The sequence below is a fragment of the Podarcis liolepis genome, assembly GCF_965112155.1.
Source record: "Podarcis liolepis genome assembly, chromosome: Z".
Lineage (NCBI taxonomy): Eukaryota > Metazoa > Chordata > Lepidosauria > Squamata > Lacertidae > Podarcis > Podarcis liolepis.
Window position 1 is genome coordinate 11,990,942 of NC_139570.1, and position 26,961 is coordinate 12,017,902.

The 26,961-nt window shown below is 40.6% G+C and overlaps 1 protein-coding gene and 1 long non-coding RNA gene across 6 annotated transcripts in view; both read right to left on the reverse strand.

The window, feature by feature from the left end:
• Window positions 1-4,391: 4,391 nt before the first annotated feature.
• LOC310698743 (THO complex subunit 2-like) overlaps window positions 4,392-26,961 on the reverse strand; it is a 56,136-nt gene continuing 33,566 nt past the window's right edge. Inside the window, exons 18-39 of one of the 5 annotated variants that reach the window (XR_014521720.1) lie at window positions 26,634-26,714; window positions 25,839-25,935; window positions 25,213-25,330; window positions 23,260-23,439; window positions 22,590-22,754; window positions 22,047-22,322; window positions 20,407-20,548; window positions 19,563-19,720; window positions 18,894-19,022; window positions 18,346-18,477; window positions 18,078-18,262; window positions 17,179-17,363; window positions 16,387-16,492; window positions 15,198-15,652; window positions 14,001-14,923; window positions 13,298-13,333; window positions 9,865-10,002; window positions 9,541-9,610; window positions 9,300-9,454; window positions 8,872-8,948; window positions 8,736-8,783; window positions 4,392-5,225 (exon numbers count right to left, since the gene is read on the reverse strand). Coding sequence is in view for 2 of the 5 variants with exons in the window: in XM_083486202.1 (XP_083342328.1) it covers window positions 8,756-8,783; window positions 8,872-8,948; window positions 9,300-9,454; window positions 9,541-9,610; window positions 9,865-10,002; window positions 13,298-13,333; window positions 14,865-14,923; window positions 15,198-15,652; window positions 16,387-16,492; window positions 17,179-17,363; window positions 18,078-18,262; window positions 18,346-18,477; window positions 18,894-19,022; window positions 19,563-19,720; window positions 20,407-20,548; window positions 22,047-22,322; window positions 22,590-22,754; window positions 23,260-23,439; window positions 25,213-25,330; window positions 25,839-25,935; window positions 26,634-26,714 (2,972 nt within the window). In the remaining 3 variants the exon portion in view is untranslated. Of the gene's footprint in view, window positions 5,226-8,735; window positions 8,784-8,871; window positions 8,949-9,299; window positions 9,455-9,540; window positions 9,611-9,864; window positions 10,003-13,297; window positions 13,440-14,000; window positions 14,924-15,197; window positions 15,653-16,386; window positions 16,493-17,178; window positions 17,364-18,077; window positions 18,263-18,345; window positions 18,478-18,893; window positions 19,023-19,562; window positions 19,721-20,406; window positions 20,549-22,046; window positions 22,323-22,589; window positions 22,755-23,259; window positions 23,440-25,212; window positions 25,331-25,838; window positions 25,936-26,633; window positions 26,715-26,961 lie in introns of those variants that run through there. The other 4 variants (XM_083486202.1, XM_083486201.1, XR_014521721.1 and 1 more) reach the window with 4 other exon arrangements.
• LOC310698943 overlaps window positions 5,146-26,961 on the reverse strand; it is a 273,173-nt gene continuing 251,357 nt past the window's right edge. Inside the window, exon 2 of the long non-coding RNA XR_014521846.1 lies at window positions 5,146-6,799. This is a non-coding gene — a long non-coding RNA (uncharacterized lncRNA). The remainder of the gene's footprint in view (window positions 6,800-26,961) is intronic.

Here is a 26,961-nt window from a genome sequence, read left to right on the forward strand (position 1 = left end):
GCTCCACCTACACCTCTCGCAAACTGCCGGCGTGGAGCCGAACCAAGCCACTTCAGAGCGTCTGCCAGACTTACCACAGACTCAGACCACTGCCATGCCTGACATTCCGCCAACTCCACTTGTGGAGGTTCCATCCACAGCAGCGGATCCAGGGGACTTGGTTTCAACGCCACCTAAGGTCGCACCACAGCCTCAGCAAGAATTGGGTGGCCCCCCCGGACTTGGCTACCAGTCCCCGGCGGTCTGGCAGATCTTCCAAGCGCCCAACTTATTTAAAGGACTATGTTGTTGGACATGTATCACTGTTGGTCTAAGTATGTGAAATGTAACCGATATGCTTTTGTGCCTAATTGAACCATTACGTGTAGTACAGTATATAAGGAAACCATTACGATTGTAACTAACGCCTTATCTCGGTGGGGAGGGGTGTTATGTACTGAAGTTCTCACCCTGGGCCAGCAGGGGATACTGTAGATACTGTAGATAGTTATGCAAATCAAGGATCGAAAAGTGACGTTCAGTGATTGGATAGTTTGTATGCAAATGAAGGATCAAAAAGTGACGTTCAGTGATTGGATAGTTTTAGGAAGTTGCAACAGTTACACTGTTCTGGAGCTCTATATAAGCAGGCTGACTGAGCTCCTCAGTTCAGTTCAGTTCTGGCCTCAGAATAAAGAAGAGCTGTTTGAAGAATCGCTGTGTCATCTGATATGTTCGCCCACAACTTAACAGGGACCGTTTTCACACACAAACACGACTTAAGACAGCAAAAAGATCAGTGCAGACATACATCGTGTCGCTTGCAAAGCAGCGCTTGGTTTTGTCAACCCGATTTGGAAGGAAGATGTCTTTGGGATGGTTGGTCTGGGGCTCTGTCGCTTCAGCCCCCCTAACCCTAGCCTTGTGCTGCAAAATGGATCCCCACATCAATTTTCTTGATTTCCCCCCCTAAAAACTAGGTGCGCCCTATGGTGCGAAAAATACCGTAATTATACTAAATAATTGCACTGGGGGAGAGCTAGCAGATGCAATGGAGGCCGAGAAGACTTCTTAGCAGCCTTCACTGCCATCTCATAGGTTTTCATTAAAAAGTATAGTTCTCGAAATTGTTTGCGGAAAGTAATGTGCTTAAAATGTGTGACCAGGAGAGACTCAGAAACAAGTTGGTGGTTCTACCTCAGCAGCCTCCGTCAGTTTGGTGACCTATAGATGTTTTGACTGGAGCTCTTGGAACATTCCTGGACACCATTCGTGCTGTCTATGGCTGATGGTACTTGGAGTCCTACAATATCTAGAAGTTGGGAAAGGCTGGCGTTGTAATGTAATGTCACTGACTTTCAGAGTTTGACAGCCCTATAAGAAATTCACTTACAGATCAATCTAGATGAATTGGATTCCTTTCTTTTTAGGTTGGCTTGGAAGAAATCCCACCCCCAAGCTGCTTTAGAAGGCAGAGGTGTTTGTCATTGGCTTGTGGGAGATCAAGCCAAGGCTTTTTGAATGATTTGTGGGTTCCTTTGCCAATATTGGCTTTGAATTCCAGAGAAGGGCAGCACATGCAAGTTGCCAGGAATCAACAAATGTAAATGAAAGAGCTGCATTTTGATTTCTAGCCAATAAATGAAAAGCGTTTACTGAATGTTCAGAGGCTGTGTTGAAAAGCACCACTTGCCACAACCAGTTAAATGATTTCCAAAGTGCCCAGAAGGTAACGGGATCCAAATATAGGCTGAGCAAATTAAGAGATTTTGTCTGATGGGGTCAATCAGTGCCAGAGTAATCCAAGGATGCCAGCAAACTATTTGCCTTGGCTTTTCATCCCCGTCAATTTAAACCAGGCATGGGGACCCTCCAGCTTGTGGGCCAAATGCAGTCTGCCAGGGGTCCTAATTCACCCTGTGTGGCTGTTTTTTTCAAGCCACAACCACCTGCCTCACACTTGACATTATATGACATCAGGTGTCAGGCAGGGAAAGCCACTGGTGGAAAGGAACAAGAAGGAGCCTTGAAGTGTAGCTTCCATTTCTCCACCCATGTGTTAGGCTTGTGTTTGCTGCTTTTAAATCTGGCGCCCAACGCAAGTCATACCGAGGTTGGCTGCGCGCTAGGGAAGCACCCACCCATTTTAAACCATAGTTACGGTTTGCAGACGGTCTGCATGCTGGTGCACAGGGTGAAAACTAAGGGTGCTTCACTCCCCAGACAAACCATGAGTGGCAAGATAAGAACATTGTTTACAACTTGTGGTCTCTTTGGAGAGAAATAACTCATAAGCCCGAGTTCAGATGCAACACTTGGAGGTGCAGAGGAGAAAAGCACTGTGCACTGGCAGGCTGCGTGTTCAACTTCAAAACTTAGATTTAACTATGGTTTCAACTAGTGTGCGAACCAGGCCTGTATCTAAGCACGTGAGAAATATGCTGATTTATGACCAATCTGCATATTACAAACAAATGTAAGACAATCAGGCTGCGGTCACATGGGCCACCATGCAATGTGAAATCTGGAATACTTTCTGTCCCAAATGAAGTCTATTTAGGCTATGCCAGAGTAAAGTTTGTCCCTGGTCATCTAAAATTTAAAGGTTTCTTTTACTGGCAGTGAATTATTCAGCGTAGCTATAAATCCCTTGAAAAAATTCATTCAGCTGCTTACCAGGCATTACTTTAGAGAAACATATTTTACAGACACTTTTTGATGAAATAAGTACCTCCAAAATACAGATTAGTATGATGGTCAGCATCCCCCAATCCAAATAAATTTTTTGAGGACCACGTTCTTTGGGCTTTAACATATCTTCCACATCACTTCAGTTCCTAAATGAAGTGGAACTTAAGGGTAAATACAGTTCAATATGCTTGACTTGCAGGGGATGACAATTTCCTTACTACCCTTTCTTTTTGCACCATGTCAGGAAAGTAGGGGAAATGCCTGCTCTGCATTCCCCACCCCCCAGCTTTAAGACAAGGCTATAGACTTCTAGAGATGCAGACTACACAGCCTTTTTATTTCAAGCACCATAAAAGGGAATAGTTTTTCAGAATTTTTTTTTAAAAAACCACAAGAACAAGCCAACAGAAAGCTTCAAGTATGATTTGCTGACCCCCCCCCCCCCAAAAAAAAGCCTGGGGTGTTGTGTGCAAAGAGCAAAGGCTGCACACAATTTAGCTATTCAAAGCTCTAAATGGGGGTATCTCTGCTTCCCGTATTTATTAAAACCCCCTACAAAGACAGAAAATTAAACATTTAACCTATTACGTCCCCTCTCTGCTAGAGAAATCATTACAAATTAGCTGGAGAGAAGTCTGATTTCCAGACACTTGTTTTTTTGTAGGCAGTCCATAATTTTATTTTCCAGACTGGGTCAATAAAGAACAATCTCTGTGCGCACAGCTGAATTGATTTTACTGAGTCTCAACGGCCCTTGGTTTAAGGGTGTGTGTTTCTTAAAAACACATCCAATGCACAAGTTATGGGTTGCTCTTTTTAAAAAGCACAGTATGGGCCTCAAACACTCAGGATAATCCAGCCAGAACAATTCAACACCTGTTGTTTCTCCTGATATATCCATGGCAGTCATACACAAAGCGAAACAAGCCGGTTGTATTTTTCCTAACTTCAATTACAAATCCGCTCTGAAAGTCTTCGCCACCACCCCCTTTTTAGCAGTTCTTGTGAGTGTGCTAGTCATAAAAATGGTGGGATACACTTCTGTGTAAGCTCTTTTGTTGTATGAGAACATCATTGTAGATGCAAAACCTACATAAAGCTTAACCTTCCAGCCCTTTTATGCTGCTGCAGACGTGACAATTTTCTCTTGGTGCTCTTGACTCTGCTCCCAACCCACTTCTTTCATTATAGACATAGATATTAAATGTCATGCTAACGAGCTGGCATCTCTATCTGCTCCTCTCAATCCTGTATTGGTCATAAAGACAAAACTGTTTGGTTGAAATAGAGGATGGATGACACATCAGGTAAAAAGCTGGGGGTTTTTTTTATGAAAAGGAGAGGCAGAATTTATGTAAACGATGAGCGTAACAGAACTCCAGCAAGGGACTCAGCTATACAGCTGCAAATGTGATGTTTTAAGTGCATTATACAAATGTGACACTAAATGGTAATGGTGAGCTTGTGGCAAATTTGATATATTTCCTCAAATCCTTAAAAAGCAAGCAAACATTTGCACAGCATTTTTTGTGACCCTGTTTTTCATTGCTTTAGGTGTAGTCCTAGCTGCACCACTGCTTGGGCTGCAATATTCCCTAAAGCTTATGAAATAAAATTAAATAAAAATATATTAGGTGTCAAAGTGGACTGAAGAGGACAAAAGTATACGACAATTAGAAATTACAGTACAGAACCACCTGAATAAGCAACACACACAATGATTTACGACCCATTGAGAAAACTATTGTTTATTTAGAAAAAAAGGTTACACTGGTAGAATTTCAGATAAAAAAATTGTTTTACTTTTCTTAGAAATGTCATTGTGAAACGTTTTTTTTCCTGACTAAAGTCCAGCGATACAAAGCTCCTGTAGCTGTAATATGAAAACCTAATTCTTAAATTTCTGTTTGGAATGAAGTATTTCCCAATTTCTAGAAACATTATGACAAACATATAAGGTGTAGTGGGGAACAATAAGTGAGGGTTCCTTTTTTTTTTTCTTTTTCAACTGGTGAAATGCTGTGCACATAATATACAAATAATTCTTAAGCACCGCACAAAAACAATGCTCCCACTTGGTTTTAGTTATTGATATTAGAAACAATAAATAAAAACTGGATTTTAAATGAGGTAAATTCCAAAGGTTCAACAACTGTTTATTTGTTGGGTTTTCAAACACAGCAAATGTTTCAATTCCATCTGAAAAGGATTACTGAAATCAGGCAGTATTTGGGTAACCTAATGTGAAACTCTGTACACGTATAAACCTCATTTGCACGATGGCAACAATTTGCAGCACATTGTGCTAAAATATGGAACATGTAACACTTTCAGCCAGGTACTGAAAATAAATGTTTAAGAAGCTAACCAACAAAAATACAGTAATGTACAACTCAACAATCAAATCTTCAGCAATGGGAGGGAAATAAAGCAGAGAACTGAATAATTTAAGGAGATGCAGATGGGTCCTCTTCATTCGCAATCTTCTGTGCAATGTATATTCCGGAAAATACATATATGGTCACACCTCAGAATCTTCTCATTTTCAAACCTGCCTAAAAAAGAGAGAACATCAGGACAATTAGATCTATTTCATAAAGGATCAGGAGATGAAACTAACAGAACTAAGATTGCAAACAAGCAGAATGGCGTGAAGTTGCTCTCACTCAAATAAACAAAGCGCATGAAAAAGATGCCCAGTTTTTACAGTGGCATGAAGCCCAAAATGGATTAGCATGGCTCACGACATGATGCTCTACTTCCCATAGATGAACAGGAGAGAATTCTTACTAAACCCTCTTTGAAGAGATGAAACACTGCACAAAACTAAGCACCACGTGTACCCATTGTGCAGTTACAGCCCTAGTATCAGCCCAAGAGCAAAAGTAGAAAAAGGAGTCTGTGGTAACTTGGGGGGGGGGGGGTTACTTGATACAAACGGAATTTAATTTAATCTGAGAGCAACGCCATCTGTAACAAAAACCTTATTTTATATATAGTAAGAGTGCAACTTTTATGTTAGAAGTGAAACTTGACAAGTGGTAAGATTGCCAGTGCCCCCCGGAATTCCTAAATTAGATAAATGGATCAAGAATAAAAAAAGTGAGATAGCTCCCTTCACCTCGTGAATGCCCAAAGTAAGCATTGTTTTGACACTTACAGAATACCCGGGCAGCCACTGATAGCTGAAGCAGCATGTTAAAGCTTGACATCTGAACATGTTGACTTTTAATCAGAAATGGACAAACTTTTACCATTATTATTTCAAGTATTAAAATACATAATTCTATCTTTTGACTGAAATGGAATTCATGATATATAGTAATCTTAGCATTTATCAAAGTCTCAATGACATTTCTTTAAATAAGTCCTATCCCCACAAATACGTATGTGGCAATACAAAGCCATCCCATATTGGTGAGACAATAACCTCAGGCAGCATGATCCACAGGGGCAACAGATCTCTGCTGCAGCAGCCGCCAGAGTGGCAGCTACAGATCTGGAGTGCTCCTGGAAACCAGATCTGTTGCCTCCTCAGCATCCTCTTGGCAAATAGAAGGCACTGCTGGTTTCCTCGCGCCCCTAGTGAGAAAATGTTGGGGGTTGCCCTCCGGGGTCACCTGCCCAGCATGTTTCATAGTAGGCCCTTTCTTCCAAACAACAGCCTTTGATTCACACTTCAACCATCAGATAAGGTTGCTTTTTTTTGGGGGGGGTACCATTTTGTGGTTCGCCTCAGGTGCCAAAATATATTGGGCTGGCCCTGCCACAGTATGGTCATTTCAATAGTAGTAGTAGTAGTAGTAGTAGTAGTAGTAGTAATTATTATTATTATTATTATTATTATTATTATTATTATTTATTTTTACCCCGCCAATCTGGCTGAGTTTCCCCAGCCACTCTGGGCAGCTCCCAATCAAGTGTTTAAAACAATACAGCATTAAATATTAAAAACTTCCCTAAACAGGGCTGCCTTCAGATGTCTTTTAAAAATAGGATAGCTGCTTATTTCCTTGACATCTGATGGGAGGGTGTTCCATAGGGCGAGTGCCACTACCAAGAAGGCCTGGTTCCCTGTAACCTCACTTCTCGCAATGAGGGAACTGCCAGAAGGCCCTTGGTGCTGGATCTCATCAGGCTGAACGATGGGGGTGGAGACGCTCCTTCAGGTATACAGGACCAAGGCTGTTTAGGGCTTTAAAGGTCAGTACCAACACTTTGCATTGTGCTCAGAAATGTACTGGGTGCCAATGCAGATCTCTCAGGATCAGTATTATGTGGCCCAGGCGGCCGGTCCCAGTCATCAGTCTAGCTGCCGCATTCTGGATTAACTGCAGTTTCTGGGTCACTTTCAAAGGTAGTCCCACGTAGAGTGCTTTGCAGTAGTCCAAGCGGGAGATAACTAGAGCATGCACCACTCTGGTGAGACAGTCCATGGGCAGGTAGGGTCACAGCCTGCGTACCAGATGGAGCTGGTAGAAAGCCGCCCTGGACACAGAATTGACCTGCACCTCCATGGACAACTGTGAGTCCAAAATGACTCCCAGGCTGCACACCTGGTCCTTCAGGGTCACAGTTACCCCATTCAGGACCAGGGAGTCCCCCACACCCACCTGCCTCCTGTCCCCCAAAACAGTACTTCTGTCTTGTCAGGATTCAACCTCAATCTGTTAACCACCATCCTCCAACCACACAGGACCTTTACCACTTTCACTGGTTCCGATTTGAAAGAGGTAGAGCTAAGTATCATCTGCATATTGATGAACAGCCAGCCCAAACCCGATGATCTCTCCCAGCGGTTTCATGTGGATGTTAAAAAGCATGGGGGAGAGGACGGAACCCTGAGGCACCCCACAAGTGAGATCCCAGACTCATCCCCCAACACTACTTTCTGGACACGGCCAAGGAGGAAGGAGCGGAACCACCGTATAACAATGTCCCCAGCTCCCAGCCCCTCTAGACGGTCCAGAAGGATGTTATGGTCGATTGTATCAAAGGTCGCTGAGAGATCCAGCAGAACTAGGAAACAGCTCTCACCTTTGTCCCTAGCTTGCTGGAGATCATCGACCAGCACGACCAAGGCAGTTGAAGGGATCACAGGTTAACCTGGCTACCTTGGTAGAATTTTTCTATTAACTGAACAACTTGAGAGTTCTTTTTGAAAAATGACTTATGTTAATGAACCTAAAGCTAGAGTAACAGAAACTTCAGTCTGCACAGCAGTTTTTGATGGTATAGAAAGCTTTCATTTAAAACAACTGACAGAACGAATCCATGGGTTACTGTATGATTTTAGTCTTGGCTATAGAGACTTGCTCTATAGAGCAACCTCTGAGACTACTATTTGGGATTCGGCACTATTTTTTTACACATATAATGTGGTTTGACATTATATTTGTATGCTTTTTTGCAGTCATTCTCTATGAAGGAAGAGAGAGAGAATGTTTACATTTTTTAACATCAATATGATGTTAAAGGAGCTGGATTTAGGACCGCTGAGTTTTTCAGTTGGCATTATCTTGGCTATCAGCAACTACGTCTGCCACAGATCCACAACCCCATACAGTGGTACCTCGGGTTACAGATGCTTCAGGTTACAGACTCCACTAACCCAGAAACAGTACCTCAGGTTAAGAACTTTGCTTCAGGATGAGAACAGAAATCGTGCGGCAGCAGCAGGAGGCCCCATTAGCTAAAGTGGTACTTCAGATTAAGAACAGTTTCAGCTTCAGAACAGACCTCCAGAATGAATTAAGTTCTTAACCCGAGGTACCACTGTATTTAACAACTCGCGTAGAAGCTATAAGCAGTCAGGAATTTCATGCAGGTGGGTAAGCAGGCCAGAAGAGGAGGAGCTGATTGCTCCATCCCTCCTCTGCCAGTCCACCTTATTTTTGTGCTAGCTGCAGAGAAAGGAAAGTCTCTTCCTCCACAAGAAGCCCAGAAATGTAGCAGACTGGCAAAGGAGGGAACAGATCACTCTGTACCTCTTCCATCAATCCACTTGGCAAGGAAGATTCTTTCCCATCTCCAGTGAAGAGAGAAGATCAAGAAGTTATTCTCACCTTGGTCAGAACATTGTTCATTATCTGTGTTTGTCTGAAGACTTATGAGTAAATCAAAAGATTAAGGGAAATTTGGTTGTTTTAAATTTTTGGGAAACCAACAGACACAAAGACTAATGGCACAGTGAAAGGATATTGTTTCTTTTCTTCTTTTCCTCCAGTACTATCCCGTTTCTCTTTTTTCTCTGTTTTCTCCTTATCATGTCTGGACTCCTACACAAAACAAGTTTAAAACATGAGGAGAAATAATAACTCATACATAACACATTTGGTTCTTCTTTCACAGGAGTGCGAAAGGCTGGGTTAGTGAAAGGAAAAAAAAGAACAAGGTATTTACTCTTCCTAATCAAAATTTCTGGTTTGTTGTATTCTACTTCATACATTAAAATGAAAGCTTGCATTCACACATACACACACTCATTAAAAAGCTACTGATCTGAACTCTATATTCAATGCAATTATTATTATTATGAAGGACAAGCTTCATATGCTACCTAAAATCCACTGAACAAGACAATGATTTTACTAATGGGGGGGGGGAGAGAGAGAGAGAGTCTGACTTGCCTTTTTGCTACCAGAGCTTTTCTCCATCTTTTCAACTTTTATTGAGTCTCCTTTCTCTTTGCCGGAAGATTTTGATTTGCTTTTGTCCTTTTCCTTCTCATTGGAGTGAGGAGAATCTGAAGGACTTTCACTCTTACTATGTTTGGAAGAACCAGCTGGAAAGACAAAAGCTACATAAATAGAGCCACTCATATCACCACCTAGGCATTGTCAAAAAAAGAAAAAGCAGGAGAGAACGTACTTGTTCCATTTTCCTCTTTGCGACGTTTGGTTGAATCCTGAGGCACTTCCCGATCACTATTTGAATGATCCTAGTCAGATACAACATTAATAAATTTAATACACACAGATCTCCAAAACAATAGTTTAAATATTATGCTTAAAGAGAGCTGGTTTGTTAAAAGCTGCTTCTTCCTTTGAAGTGCCTCCTTGCACCACAAATTGTAGTAATTTGCTCCCTGTTTTGTCTTAGTGAAATCAAGAAGCAGTCATTAAAAACTTTGCTGAAACCTGTCGTCATATTTTAAGAACCACAGTTTAAAATTGTTATGTATAAGTCACAAACCCTTTTTCGATCTTTCCTTTCCTTTTCCTCTTTCTTCTCTCTCTCTCTGGATCTTTCCCTTGACTTGTCCAAATCTTTCTTGTCCACTTCTCTCTCTTTACTCTTGGACAGTGTTGGAGTTGAGTGGTTAATGTAGTGCTGTTAAATTAAGGCAACATTACCAAGGATTAAAGCTTATCTGTCATGACGGTGCACTAAAATAATTCTCTTTTGCAGAAATCCAGAAATATTTATTTTTCATCTCTAGCAGTCTCTCTGCTTTTCCTTATGTACCACTCTGAAAAATTCCTTGAATATCTCAAATTCAAAGTAAAGCTGAAAAAAATATTTTCACAATTTTATTGTTTTACTCAGCATTGTGACTTACTACATACTGGAATCCTGAAATTTCAGTAACAGAAGGACAACAGACAAAAGTGGTGTTCAAGCATGCTTGCATTGTAGAACTCCAAACTTAATTGTGAATCCAGTCTATTTAAATAATGAGAAACATTAATGATGTAGACTACACTTGCTTCCTAAAAGATTTGTTATCAAGCTCATTTATAAAAGGTACATAAAACTGTATGCTACCGTTTGCCTTTATTGTTGGTGATTATATGAAATAACTAAGCTTCGGTGGCAAGAAAGAAGACAGCGCATGGAAATGTTGCATGAATATAATTTTTCATTCAAGTTCGGGGATGGGTTAGCACAGAACTCATAAAATTACTTACAATAATATTGCATAGTAGCTAGTTCCCTATTTTAAAAATAACTGCACAAAGCACTTAGTAGAAAAATAGAGCAAGCCTTGTTCCAAACTTAGTACGATATAGAAGATCTGTAGTTAGGATATATCAAAATTTTCAAAAATAAAATAAAAGCAGCCACACAACAGGGGCAGGTCAATTTGATCACATATTTAAACACATATTTAAATATGCTCAGTTTTTCTCTGTTTAAACTGACTGGCCTGGCATTTTCCCACTTTATATTCCCCACATATGGTTTTTTTCCCTGCAGGGCAAATAGCTTCAGGGAATGAGGGAATTTAAATCGTAAAAAATACATGAAGAGAGTTATCAGATTTTCCATACCTGGCACGTGTCTCACTTGCGCGCGTGCGCTCTCTCTCTCTCTCACTCACACACACACACACACACACACACAAAACACCCTTCATGGCTGCTTTTAAACAAAAAAAAATTTGTGTGATCTTGTTCAAGGATTTTCCATATCCACCTAGTTTAGTCTTCACATTCTGCATTTCCCCAACTTTTGGGTTTTTCTTGAAATAGCATTGCCCACGGGAGCCATTCAAGAACAGAAATCTTTACCTGGGCCCGCTATTTCTAACCATATGCAATTATTCCCCAAGAGAACCTATTATTTCTGGCTTTTCTGAAGTACAAAAAAACACCCCAAATAAGATATACTGGGAGCAGAGGGTTGCAAGTTTAATCTCGGATATATCCATCAGTAAGTCTCCTCCCTCACCTGTCAAAGCAACTTTGCCCCTTCCTAATGGAACCATAAATGTTGCATCCATTATCATCTCATACTGACTGCCACACCTAAATCAGTGTACTCCCTATTCTTTCAAGAACCTAAGAGCAGCACTGATAGATCAGGTTGGTGTATCCTGGTTTCCCTAGAGGCCAGTCAGATGCTGCTCAGAAACCTGCAACCAGGACCAAGAGCAAGAGACTTCTGCTATTGTAGCCTAGCAACTGGTATTAATTAATACAGCTATCCCCCAAGAACCTGTCTAATGCCTTTTTAAAGCCAGCAGCCATCGCATCTTGCAGCAGGGAACTCCATAAATTGTTTTAACATGTTTCTGAAGTGTTGTGTACTATTACTGTTGGGTGTGGTGAAGAGAGAATGGCTTACTGGATAGACTATTTAGATTAAGAGGGAAGGTACAATATGGGAGGGAGGTCCAAATGGGATTTGTCAGTTAAAAACCAGTTAATGGGACCAGTGGTGTAGCGTGGGTTGTCAGCACCCGGGGCAAGGCAAGTTATTTGCGCCCCCTAACCCGTGGATTTGCGCCCCTAACCCTAACCCCCAGGTGTTGCGCCCGGCCCCCCCGCACCCCCCACGCTACGCCACTGAATGGGACTATCAGGAGGAGATGGAATTGCTGGGTTCGGCACTTACTAGCCATTCAGATTTACAGCTTCTAGGTCAGACAAATCTACCTGCATTTTAAATTTTTTAGGTTAGAGCACTGGCCAGGTCTGCTTTTCACCCAACCCCAAAGCAATCCTAGCTTTCTGATTCAGGAGATTGCTTCCAAAGCCACTAGCTGCAGTAAACCTGCCCTTTGAAGGACAATCCTTGAAGACAACACAGAAGTTTCAGCTTGTGCACGTAGATGGAACTGCCGCTTGCACAAAGAGTAAATGCTTTTTCCAACTAAAATCCCGTGAAAAACAGAATAATTAAAAAAACCCAATTTCATTCAGCATAGCTGGCAGCTGAGGAAAAGCATAGGGGGAAACGCATGTAACTGCAACAATTTGGGACAGAAATGCTAGATGCTGCTTTCCTAACAAGCAAAAACCCTTTAGAGAAATATGGCACAAATACATTATAAAAGCTTACGTGCAATCAGGGGGATTTAATGAACTGACAGGAGGGAATAATCGCATCAAAAGTGCTGAATCATTCCAAGCACCTCGGTAAAAGACAAGCCCCCCTGGTTGCTCATATGCCACAGTGGTTATCAAACTTTTTTTGCCTTCAGGGAATACTTTCAATATTGATCAGACTATTGAAGAATGTCTACCACAGAATAGTTGTAGAGGATTCTAGTGCATGTTCTAGGAGGATTGACCATGTGGGGGCCTGATGTGCCCCAGGGATGCCCTGCTTTAGCTGAAAGTGTGACCTTGAACTAAACAATATGGAAGAAGCCCCAAAAAACTTTGTAGGGCTTCCTAGAACACAGTCCGAAAACCAGTGGGCATATGCACTAAAGCAGTGCAGCATGTTGCATTAGCCAGGTTTGCACAATTCATACATGGCTTGCAATGCATCTTGCGGTGCTAACGCAGGCAGGGTCTACACAGATATTTAAAAATGCTATAAAAAACTCCTATATATCTATATATCCAGTGCTTTTTTCCTAAAAAAAAAAGTTTAGGGATACTTCTCATTTTCCTACTCATATTGAAATACTGCCCCACAATGAGGCCAAACTTAGATCCACAAAATGTTTAGGGGTATGTGTACCCCCTCCTCCAGAAAAAAGCACTGTCTATATCTGGAGAAAGAGAGAGATCCCAATGCAATTTACCATTGACTTTGGATTGCAGCACTACAGCGCCACCTGGTGTCATATTTTTATAATGTACTCCATGTTATGAAATTGTCACAGCTGAACCTGCAAAAACCATTATTTGTTATTTACGGTATTTTCTGTGAGTGATTGAAAGATTCAAACCTTTGCTGAAGAGTCCTTGAGTTCGCTGAGGTTGTCCTGTAGAAAATGAATGGAGATGACACGTAAGGTCGCACAGTTCTCAGAAACTCAGGAACTTGGGGAAGCAGGGCCATACCCTTGAAACAAAAAACAGCTACTCCTTCTGGGAATAAATGAAGTATTAATACTTCTCATATGCACTTAAATAATAAGAACAACCTAGCTACAAAATAATGGTGTTTGCCAATTAGTTTTTTTCAAAACACCCAAACCCACATTATATCTTAATTTTTTTTTATTGAAGTGCTATATTTTTAAGTGATAGCTATACAACTGGGTTGAGGTGGGGAGAGAAATTCTCTACCTTCCTGACTTAACATTAAACATGTGAATAGCATTCCCCTAAATAGCTATAAATGCAGCTATTTAAATAGATGCACAGAAAACAATACTATTATAAATGAAAACTGCAATCTTTGCCACACGTTTGCCTGGGACCAAATTCCACTGATACCAATGGGACTTGCTCCCAAGCAAACATCCCGAGGATCAACATCCCAACTATCTATTATTACTCAAAATCTTTAATGAAACTGTACTACTCCATCCAGCTGCTCTACACCTCATGCCAACGTCTTAAGAGATAATTTTTTTAATGTTGGCAAGATGGCGACACACCCACATAATCCATCCCAGTTTCTCTGATGACGCATCGGTAACTTACAGTTTTAAAGCTTCAACGTACTGCAAATTCAAAGATTCCATGAGCTTAGTTGGTTTAGAAATAAAATTATAAACATGGAGCAAGGAATTGCTACCCTGAGTCTTCAAGAAGGCTACAGCCATGGTTTTGTGCTGCACTCGACTGCTGGGGGTTTTCTCTTTGCTGGGTGGAAGGTTTTGGCTGCCGCATCTGGCTTAAGCGTAACGCAGAGCTCAACAGGGTGGGAACCCACTGGAATATAAAAAACCTCGCAGGAAAGGTGCAACAGAAGCTGCCTGCTCACTGAATATACACAACTACAGGAGAACTGATCACCAAGGAGACTTTAAAACGGGGCTCCTTTTCAAGGCTCCTCCTTGGAAGGCACACCGTGGTATGAAGCTCATCAAGAAGCCTGGTGAATTCAGAGGTATCGCATATCCCACAATCCTCCAGGAACTCTTCAGTGCTACAGATTCTTCAACATTAGTGCAGGAAAAATAGGCTCCTCTCTCTGCGTGCTGCAAGACACTCGTTTGCTTGTAGCTACCACTGCACTCCAAAAATATATCTGACTGTTTAAAAACAGTGAGGCACTTTTTGGTTTTAAAAAAAAAAATCTTGACACTTCCAAATTCTATTTACAACATTTGTGCTAGGTCCTTGAAGCTTTTAATTTCTTTTTCTAATTTTTTTAAAAAATATATTTTTAAAAATTTTAATATGAAAAAAGAGTCCACCAAACCAAGAAAAATAACGCATTTCGTAATGCAATATAAAACCTCCAATGGCTCCAGTTGGCACAAAACTTGAAGGAAGTCGAACACTGGCATTCCAAACACCGAGAGCCTAAAATGGGCGCTGCCTTCCTCAGGCTATACTAACCTTTACTGTTGAGGAATGTGATGGAGAAGAATGGGTATCAACTTTGCGACGTTTTTGTTCTAGAAGAGAGAGAGAGAGAGAGAGAGAGGAATGAACTAATTTATTAAATCATTAAAATCAACATGAGTCAGGTCATCAGTGCTTGGAAATTCACAAGCCTCAGATCTTCAAGATGGTTTACCAATTTTATGGAGCTTTCCCACGAAAAACAAGTAATGGCTTAATCTGTCAACTGGCACGCAGCTTCCGTTAAAAAAATCAAAATCAAAACCTTCTACCCTATTATGTTACAGTTAAGGAAAGAGAAGACCACAAGAAAGGAGGTGAGCTTACCCCTTTCACACTCTGATGCTTCTGATCGGGGAACAGGTGACTTCAAGGACCCAGCTACTGGAGCCTTCTCTCCTCCTCCTCCTCCTCCTCCTCCTCTAATGTTTTCCTTGGATTTCATATCCTTGGTTACTTCTCTCTCTCTGGACGGCTCCTTCTCTTTCTCCTTTTCTGCAGCTGACTTTGACTCAGCATTGGTCACAATGATCTTGGATTTTTCATCCTTTGACGACTTCTCTTCTCTCTTGTTCTTTTCCTTCTCTTTATCAGACTTAGGTGTCTTTTCCTTGCTATCTCTTGCTTTGTCTTCTTTGTTCACTCTTTCTTCCTTTGGTTTATCTTTCCCATCCTTCCCAGGTGTTTTGGCCTCAGGAGTGGCAGCTGGAGTTTTCTCTTTTTTCTCCTTGTCTTTTTCCTTCCCGCATTTCTCTTTCTCTTCTTTTTCTTTTATAACTTTGCTACATGAAATAAAAAGGAAATCAGTACTAACACGAAATGTGATTTAATCATCCTTAATTTAAAACATCCCTCTCTATAGAGTGCAAAAACCCTTTTAAGTTCTGCTTTTCCTAAACATGTTAACAAGAGATACTCTCACTTTTTAAATTTAAGTGGTGAGTGGCATCAAAAACATTTTTCTGGAGCAGTGGTTGCTTCAGTTAGTTAAGTGGGCTACCTCTCTTCCTTGCTAATACCAAAGGGACTGGTGGTCTTGACTGCGCCAGGGATCAGCATAATTGAATTCTGTCACATCCCTACATTAGAGGCCCATAAAGTTGCATTACCCCATCCCTACATGGCCTCATGGTCATGTGCACCAGTGGGAAGTCTCCATTTCATCCCAAGCAAAATGGAAACATTTTAACCCCAGAATTCTGTCGTCCTTTGAAGATACAGTCAAGCAGTTCCCAAATGGCTTCGTTTTGGAATGTTTTGGCTCGCAAACACCAAAAACCCAGAAGTAAATGCTCCAGTTTTCAAAGTTACTCAGAAGCTGAACATCCAATGTGGCTTTCTGCTTGAGTGCAGGAAAGCTCTTGCAGTCAATCAGAAGCCGCGCCTCGGTTGTCGAACATTTTGGAAGCCAAACGGGTTTCCGGAACGGATTACATTTGACAACTGAGGTTTGACTGTACGGATCTTTTCCCAATGTAATTTGGATTCTAAAGAGAAAATGGTGGCAGTTACTCACCTGTTGGAAGCATTGCTCCCATTGCTCGTGGTCAGCTTTGGTGTTGCACTGGCAGCTTTATTAATCACTTTAACAGCACCCTGAGATTTCTCCTTTAATAATTTATCTGTTGAAAGAAAAAAAAGATACTGACAATGAATAAACCAATAGACTCATTGAAGTATAAAGTCTTCAAAACAAATTATACTGTGCTTAACACCCAAGTAAAATCGTATTTGTTTTACAGAGAAACAGTACGCATCAATAAGTATTTGTCAGTAACAAAAAAGTTACATTGCAGATAATAATAATAATACCACTAAGATTAACCTCAGCAATTATTATTCATACAGTAGTAACATGCATAAAGAACTATTATGAACATTGATAGTAGAAGATAGATAGAAGATTGATAGTACAATCCTATAAATGTCAAAAGTTAAATCTCAATGAGTTCAACAGTGTTTGCTCTTGGGTAAGGTGGTGCTTAACTTTTTCACCACAAAGAAGGCACTTTAAAAAAATCAATTCAGCATTATTTAATGTATAGCACACATGCATCTTTCCCTTCCTGATAATACTGAGCTAAACAAGTAGTGGGGCAGGTTCACACATGTATGTGCATAAAGGACCAGAATTCTATCCATGAAAGAGCATTAACTCACTATCTCAGTCATAAAGTGTTTCAACGGAGTAATTTCTCACAGGTATGCATGTGTAAACTGGCCATTATCTGTTCATGTTTTTAAACTAAGAAAACACCAGTGTGAATTCCCACCATCTATACTGCTACTTTTATGGTAACTGACATACCAGTCTCCTCAGCTGTGCTTTCTTCCAGTTTAGCTGCATTTACTGTGAGTGAAGAAGGAAGCCCAGCTCCTCCGGGCCCATTTTGGACTGTTGTAGGTACTGCATTCTTGGTGGGTGGGTCTTTGTGGTGGAAATCATTTTCAGGGATCATGCAATGTTTTCTACTTTTCAACTGTCCAGAATAGCTGTAAGTCGCATAAAGTGTTAAATATGCACAACACACACACAAAAACAAACACAAGAAGTGGATAGCCGCTTGAAAAGATAAAGCAAATGATTTAACTGTAGGTCGTTTAACTAAGCCAAGTTAAATACAAACATTTAATTTTGTAGAATCACATAGCTCTCTTCAAATCAACTGTAACAACTCAATCCTTACTGTGATCCTCAAAACCTCTGCCACCAAAATATTTTCCCCTCGTTCTGAAAAGAATAACCAATCACTGACACTATGAATGAAATGCATTAAAAGTTTTTTCTGGAACACAGAAAGGAGGTTAGCATGTATAAAAATGTGGTACAAAATGCAAAATACATGAGGATTTAATCAAAAAAGTCTGAAAGTTCAATATGTACAGAATAACACTTTCTACCCTATCTTGATATTATACTTTTAATCAACTTGCTCTCATCTGCCAACTTTGTTAAACTCTAGATGTACTATCTAAGTTTACGCAAATGTTTTAAGGACAGGACTTTTGAGTTTAGTGTGCCCAAGAAGGTTCCTGACAAATAAGCCATCTACAATAAAAACCCAAAGTTCCTCTGAAACCAACAGATACACAATCTTTCAAGGTAAGGCAAAGTCAACCTAAAGTAAAAAGCTGATCTATAAAAAAAACCTCAGGAATGCTTTCCTTGTATTATTTAGTCATGTTTTTAAATGAAGGATTTGTTACCCCATCGCTAATGCATATAGATCAGGTCTCTTCTCTTTCTCCTCTTGACAGATCTTATGGACTCTTCTCTCCAAAGCCTGGCCCAAGTTCAAAACTTTGGGGTACCATGGAAGGATTTTGATCAGCACTATCAGGATATTTCTGATGTGTGTATATTCGCCGGTTTCCAGGCAGTGTACAGATGCCTAGGAAAGGCAGAGAAAGATGTTGCCAAGAGGCTCTCAGCAAAACTACAAAACCAACAAGCTTCACAGTGTCGTTAGCTTACCTTGGTTAACTTATAATGCCACTTGTGTACCACATGCCGAAAATTTTCATAATCTAACTGGTCAGCTTTGTTCCCACCATCAAAACCAGTTGCCCGTAATATGGTGAGGAAGCCCGGATAGTTGCCACACTCCTGCATGTACACAAAGAAGATATTTAAGCTTATTCAAGAAGCATGTTAAGATGAAAGTGGTTTATACAAAGCTATTGAAATATGAGCCTACTGGGGGGCCAGATATTGGTATGGCTAAGGCTGGACAGGGGAAGTCAAGATCTCATGGGTATATTGCTACTTAAAATACAACGACAAGTTTTCCCCAGGCTAGGATTTAAATGCAGGCCTTCTAGAGAAGCTACTAAACATAGTATAACACTCTACAAACATGTATCAGTTTTTAGTTATGATACAGTCCTTCCGAATGACACCAAGCTCCTATTATCTGGGCCGGCAAAAGTTTCTACTTCCTTTAGTGGGAAAAACACCTGCAACACTGATACTTCTCTAAGTATGACAGGTTTTCAAATGAGCATTTTGAACATTTTACATACCTTTTCATATATGGCTCTATCACTATGCCACCGAGTTACAGTATCAAGCATGCAGCAGAGAAACCTCCCATATCGACTAGCTTCATTTTCAGTACAGCTGGCTACAGTATAGATTATATCAGAGAATACCTGCAAGAATTTTTTTTTATTGACACATTACAATGCTATGAAACCAAGTTTTTATACTTGAAACACTGGATTTTATTCCAATAATTTGTTGAAGGAAATGAAAATGAAATCCCCAATTATCCTCTCCACTCCAGTCAGGTTTTGTTTCTTGTGTTAGTGTAACCTGATGTCAAAAAGCCTTACTATTACAAAAGTTAGAGAACAAAATATAATAATTTTTTTAACACTGAAAAATTAACTTTCCTGATTTCATTAGTATCCTATGAAGACAACAACTTTCTCAGTCTTTTAAAGCTACCAAATCATCAAATAGCTTTCTGATCCAGAAAGATTAGGATCCTTTTTTTCCTGCAACCACTCATTTCAAGTTTCCATAATATGTTTAATCTCTATTAGCGAAGGAATTGACATTATTACCTATACTCTAAGAGTTACAATTCAGAGAAATACGTCTTTCAGCTAGTGCATCTTTCCTTCCTTGATGGAAAGGGTTCATCACTATTTCTCAAAGAATCATAATAATAAACAAGAGCTACTTACTCTGTCATAACAAAGAAGTGTTGAAAAGTTTGGTGTTTTCTGTTGATGCACCAGTTCCACAAAGCGAGCGCAGTAAACAGCATCAATAGCAGAAAAGATACACCGAGGAAATATACACAACTGCAGAAATTTTGTTATAGTCTCATTTTTGGTGGACTCTAATAAACAAATAAGAGGTCATCATTACGTCACCATCTAATCTTCAGTAAAATTAATTTGCCACATGCACCATGCACAAAAAGGCATTTAAATTTACTGATAAAGGGAAAAAATAAAGTGGGAGTACTTGGGTGCACAGCGTGTCCTTGCCTGATGAAGCCATCAGATTGAGATAGGTAGCCCTCAACCAGGTATCTCTATCTTCTCCCCAGAGGAAATCCCCCCTCCCCAATCTTGAAAAACTACTAAGAGATAAATGGGTACCAGTGATAAGACAGTGAAGCCTAAACCAGTAACCTACTTACTGAAGACAGGTTGAAGTTGGGCCGTAAAGAGGGATCCTATACCCATTTAACACAGGATGAGAGAATGTGCTATAGGAAGGGCAAAAGTTGCAAGGCTGGTACTCAATCTCTTGGGCATTATTACAATTGCATCGGCATTAGATCTGCAATTGCCCTAAGATATGTTTACAAGTAAGGGAAACTGCCACCCAAAGTGCCAAAATTCTGCCAACTTTTGGGTCTGCATTCAAGTAATGAATTTTATATTCATTACAAAAAAGTAAGAACGAACAGTCACTCATTTACAAATATTTATCAAATCATTTACACAGATGCTGCCAAAGTCAGAATGCTGCAATTCTGTGTAAGTGGCAGGTGATGAAAAGGTCTATCCTACTTACTTGCAAGAAGCCAATTATCCTTTTCCAGCTTCAGTCTCTGCAGCACTCTCTGCACGTGCTCTAACTGCTTCTTTTCCTCTTCAAGAAGCTTGTCCTGAAGAGCTGTACAGCGTTCTTTTTCTTTTTTCTTTTTGTTCAGAGGCTACGAAAAGAAATGGCGTGTTCAGATGTGATAGTGTGCTTACTGTCCTGCGGGTGGAGCTGTGGACGCTGGTGGCACTGTGGTCTAAACCACTGAGCCTCTTGGGCTTGCCGATCGGAAGGTCAGCAGTTCAAATCCCTGCAACGGGGTGAGCTCCCATTGCTCGGTCCCAGTTCCTGCCAACCTAGCAGTTCGAAAGCACGTCAAAGTGCAAATAGATAAATAGGTACTGCTCTGGCAGGAAGGTAAACGGTGTTTCCGTGCACTACTCTGGTTTCGCCAGAAGCGGCTTAGTCATGCTGGCCACATGACCCGGAAAAACTGTCTGCAGACAAACATCGGCTCCCTCGGCCAGTAAAGTGAGATGAGTGCCGCAACTCCAGAGTCATTCGCGACTGGACTTAACTGTCAGGGGTCCTTTACCTTTTAAAATCCTGCTAAACTGCTATTTGGGGAGAAAGTGAGCACGCACTTTATCTTGCAGCCCACTCCTTTTCCTTACAGGTGATCTGCAGAATTTTAACATTCCTAGATGCCCATTCGTGCTCATTTCTGATTGTTGGATCATCTAAAGGAAGGTGTGTATGGTTCTTGTTTCTGTCTATGATTCCCCATTCAGTTAGGTAAATGATTATGGAAGCCTACTTCTACCATGGTGCCCCTAGCCCCTACCTGTCAGGGGTCCTTCTGTTTTACCTTATACCATCTGAGCACATGGATAGATTCAAAACTGATCTTTCACAAAGAGCTGGCTTATTAAGCTGGCTTATTATTATTCCTTATATTTCTATTCCACAAACCATATCAACACAAATCACCAGGGTTTGATAGTCTCCTATGTAAGGTCCATTTAAATGGCTGGGAGCTGGACAGGACCAACATCTGCTGGGTTATGCCCAACACTGGCACTCCTTGTAAACCTACATACTACATTCCTCTGCCATTATTCTGCTGCTAACAGAGCCTTGTAAAGCAATTCAATGCCATTGGAAAGCTAATACAGTCGTGCCTTGGTTGTCGAATGCCTTGGCTCCCAAACGCTACAAACCCGGAAGTGAATTCTCCGGTTTGCAAATGTTTTTTGGAAGCCGAACATCCAAAGCAGCTTTTGATTGAGTGCAGGAAGCTCCTGCAGCCAATCGGAAGCCGTGCCTTGGTTTTTGGATTCTGTTTGAGAACCAAGGTACGACAACTGAAAGGCACTACAACTGAAAATAGTGCTATTCTCCTGTGTCTAGTCACTGTATAGCTCAATGGTGGAGAGGTCTAGAATGGCCCCAGAATTGCAGAAATGCAGTGCTCAGGCAGAATTGTATGGAATATTTTTTTTTTTTATTTAGAGAGAAGAGCAAGGTAACTAAAAACCTCAGAGCAGAAAATGTATTGCTTAAAAAAAAACTATTATCTAATGCTGTCAACTGTTCTTGATCAATGGTTTTCATGAACTGATAAGATTCTTAAAAACGGCAAGCGAACATACATTTAAAACGATACATACCATTTCCGGATTGTCATCAATAGCTTTCATCTGGACTTTGAGTTTGTTGACTTCCCGTTCGTAGCTACTATGTGGCACAGCAAGGTCATACATTGTCAGTGACCAGAACGTAGCATAGAACTGTGGACTGATATCATCCCAGACCTTTGGGATGTGCAAGGAGATCACCGAGTCATGAACAGGGGCCATCACAAGCTCACACGCTGTAATGTATTTGTGAACTTTCTGCTGCTGTTTGTTCCCTTTCTCAGCCTTTTTCAATTCATCATATTTTGACTAATAAAAAGAAGACACAAGTACTCAATTATCCACTTCTCAAACAGAAAACAAAATTCCTTTTTTATTAACTCTATTAGATTTAAATACAAAACTAAGTCCAATAAATTAAGTCAGCTAGATTTTAAACCCAGTAACCGAATGAGGAGTGCTTTCAATCTCAGCAAGGTCCCTTTAAAAGAATCAGTGGAATGACAGGTTTAATTTTCAATACATCTGTGTGTTCTGGATATACAGACTGAAAGCTAACTGAACATCTGTACTTACTGAAATGTGATGTGCATACATAGGCCGTGAAAGGAAAAATGCAGCATCGTGAGGGGTGTGGAAGTCATTACAGAGAACATCAATGGAAGGCACTCGCTTAATATAATCATCTGTGCTTAAATTGGAAGCCAAAAATCCACCGAATTGTACCAGAGTATCATGGCACTGAATAGAAAAATAGAGAAGTATTAGATCAGACTTTTCAATGAGATTTAAATATAATGTTAACCTTCTAAAAATCAAGAAAATAGCTGGAAAATCACTACCTTTTGTAATAAACATGCAGTAATACTAATGAGAAAATGTTCCTCAGTAACAAACTTTATGTATTTCTTATGAATATTCAAGGCAACTTCAGATATGACAACACCATATAGTCAACTAAATCTGTAGTCACTTCTGAATCTGGTTAGCAGTACAGTACAAGATCACACCTGAAACAGAACTTACAGAATCTTGTCAAACAATGTGACAGCATTATGGATGGTAAGGGATTGCCATGACTGAAGCTACTTAGTTTTCCTTTTTGTAAATTTCATGAAGAACCCAAAACACAAGTAAAACAAACATCTATACCACAAAATATAAATTCAGTTTTCTGAATGCAGTATACATGGCATTTCCATGGAGGTTTGTTTAAAACAAACACAAATGTGATCATTTTACTTGCCTGATCATAGAGTTTTCCCACCAGCTTCAAATGTTTCTCTCCTCCTTCTTGAAATATCACTCCATTTCTCTGTTGAGCCATGAGAAGGCACAATGGAAGAGCAAGATCGTGGTCCAAAAGTGCATCTTTTAATCTCTGGGAAGATTTCTTAGTGTTTCTGATCTGCCCAAAATATCCACCCTGCCCAAAGAAGAAATGTAGTTAAGATACCTAAACTGAGAAAAACAGCAGAGGATGTAAATTAAGGTGTACAGTGCCAAACCCTGTCAGTAAATAGCCTTCAGGAAACCTTGAGTTAGAATGTTTCTTCCTCTCCAATTCCCTAGCATGCTTAGAGAAATTTGACATTTCCTGGCTTACAGTAGGATCTGGGGTTGAGAAGCTTTTTCAGGCTGAGGGTGACAAACCTTCTTGGGCAACCTTTGAGGGTCTACATGCCAGTATATGCAGGCCCTGTTTCCAATCACAATGCATTCCAAGCATTTGCATAATGAGCTGATGATTTCGATTATTTCTAATCTGTGATCTCTCTCCCCACTCCCACCTTGGTTTCTTCCTAAAACGGCTGCAGCCAACCAGCAAAAGTGAGACAAAGGAAAAACTGCTTTGTTTCATCTCTCTTCACACCTCCCTCTCTTCCATGGTTTCTGACCGAAAATGCACAAGCAAGTCAAGTAGTGGGCAAAGTCTGGCTCCTTGGGTATCTCAATCAGCCATGCACTTGAGGCTTGGGCGTAATTCTTTATGTTTGGATAACTGAATCTGCAGATGAGCATTCTGATAGCAGCACTTGCGTGTTCTGAAACTGGAAGGCCATGTTAACATGCACTTCTCCTCCTTTCCTATGCTATGCAATGGTCCAAATGCCAATCTTAACCACCGCTGAGGCAAACAGGAAAGTTTACTGCTAGCCAGGATTTCACAACACATTTGAAGGCAGGTTTCAAATCCCTGGTTAGCAGCAACCCCCTTGTTTATTGCTTTGGTAAGAAGCAAACGTTAAAAAGGTAACTGAACAATGCATTGTTTATTTGTGATTTTGGATAGTTTTCTCTCTCTATGCCATATTTAAACTAGTCCATTGTTATACTGGTGACGGGCTGCACATGCTCCAGGGTGGGTGAAGCCTTGGACAGGCAGTTGGTGGTGTGAGCAAGGAGGCGGCCAAGCAAGCTGGGATCGCATCTTTGGTTTAAAGTAGGCGAGTGAGCTGGGTCTGTGAACTAAATGACAGGAGCTGTGTGGGCAAGTGGAGCGGGCGAGTGAGCTGGGCTTGCAGCAGTAGCAAGCTGTGGAGGTTTGGTGAGCAAGGGGAAGTGGAGCTTTGTGGAGGTGGGGTGAGCCAAGTGAGCAGGTACTTGAGCCCCAGTAAAGTAATAATTAATTTAATTTAAAACAAAGAGTTAACCATATTTAAAGATGGTACCAGTTAATAATGCTTAAGGCCAGCAGTGAGAAACTTGTGTGTGACAGAAGAGGAATAATCCTGCTAAACATTCCTGTTTAACTGCTGCTAAGAATCCGAAGTGTTACACGTAGATCAGGCACGTGAACACGCTGCTCTAGATTGCTACTAAAATTATTTCCATAGTTGTTATTGTATTAATATACCTTTCAGAGGTGTATCAATTATTCATCTACCTTAAAAAATAAATACAGTTGTACCTTGGTTTTTGAACATCTTAGTTCTTGAACGTTTTGGCTCCCAAATGCTGCAAACCGGAAGTGACTGTTCCGGTTTGCGAACTATTTTTGGAAGCCGAACGTCAGACGGGGCTTCTGATTGGTGAAGCCGCGCTTTGGTTTCCAAACATTCTGGAAGTTGAACGGACTTCCAGAATGGATTCCGTTCGACTTCCAAGGTACGACTGTACAGCAGGTGAAACATCCTAAGCTACTATGTATGTATTTTTGGGACATCTATTTTTCTTTTCTCTCTAGCTTCAAACACACCTCTGCTTTCAGCTGCTCTCCACCAGTCATGGCCTCTAGCTGGTCCATTGTCATCTCTTCAGTGATTTCTATTCCAGCCATTTTTTGTACCACCTCTTTCAAAATAAGCAGGTCAAAGCTATGGAAAAGAATGAGAACAAAAATGGGCGAGGGGGCGGGGGGAAGAGAGAAAGAGTGAAACATAGGCAGGTAAAACCACTGCTCTTGAACTCTACTGAAAGTATTGTGAAAGGTCTAAGAGCCCATTACAATATCTTTCTGAAATTACTTGCACATGAAGCACAAACCACTTTGTCTCCAATCCAAGTGCATCAATGTCAAGATGTTGTAACAGCAACATGAACAGCAGACCGTATACATGAGCACTTCAATGCAGTTTCACAATGTAGTAGGCACTCTGTGCAATTTCCCTGGGAGATGTGAATGTAACCTAGCTGCTCGGTGCAAATTACCCAACTGTTTATGTCGTAGTGTATTTTGAATCCTAGGATTTTCATAAATCTTAAAGATTGCAAAGTTATATTAAACACAACTTATCAAAATATATTAAAATACTCCAATGAGGGCAACAAAAACTACCAAACTGGCATAGTTTTTGAGATCTAAAGTAACCATGCTCTACTTACCTTTTCCCAGCCTTTAGCTGGTTTGCCACATACTGAAGTAGACCAGCTAGTTCTATAGGGTATTTTCGAAAAACAGCACCACAGAAGCTAGCTAAACCTAAAATAGATGGGAGGAAAATGAACTTTAATTACTGTCACTGAAATATAAGCTTTCCTATGTCATGCACATTCAGTAACATCACATCAATAGGCTATTTCTCATGCGTCAAAAACAAGTTACCCTTAGAACCTGTTTTTCACACTTCTTGGTGTGCAAATGACATTCTACCTGGTCCCTCCCTCCTGCCCTCTCCTCCTGTACTTAAGGAATCGTGTCTGCAACCATACATTTCCTGGCTCCAATTTTTATTCAAGTGCCATGAATTTACAAGCAAGTGGCTCCCAAGCTGTTGCCAACAACAGAGGTTCTTGGAGGCCCTCTCTTCTACATTCCTGCTCTTTCTGAATTGTACTAGGGCTACTCAAGCCTATGGAACTCCCATCCTAGAGCCTTGTTGATTTTCAGACAGGTGGCTAAAGCACTCTTTTTTTTCCTGTAGCTATTTCAGAATTGTATTCCAGATGGATCTGGAATACATTTGCTCTGTGTGTTTTTCGAAATGCTGTTCCCCCTTGATTTGTGTGTGTGCGCGCGCGTGCACACACACTTTAACAACCATTAGCCACAACATGGATTTTTTAAAAATAGAAAGGCAAGATACAAATGTTTTAATTAATGAATTAAACATGTTAGCAGGTGCTAAGTAACGAGAGGACTGCATTTCTAATTAAAAAAAATAAAACCCAAGTACTAACTTTGAAGCCAACTGGAGATTGTGGTGTCATCGTGTTTCATCCTCTCCTTCTCAGGATTAGCCAGTGCTTCAATTATGCAATCTTTGCTGAGGCTAAGGAGGAATTCTTCTCCAAACATAATTACATGCAGTATTAAGCATTTAATTATTTTGCTTTGTAAATTTAACAATATTTTGAGACACCTGGCATACACTACTACCTGTGATATTATAGCAGAAACCTAAAACGATGAACACTTCAGGAATATATCTTTGTGGTTCCGAAGTGTTTTGAGTTCTTGTTCACTCAAATTCCTTTTTCTCACACACCTTTAACCACAACTCAAACA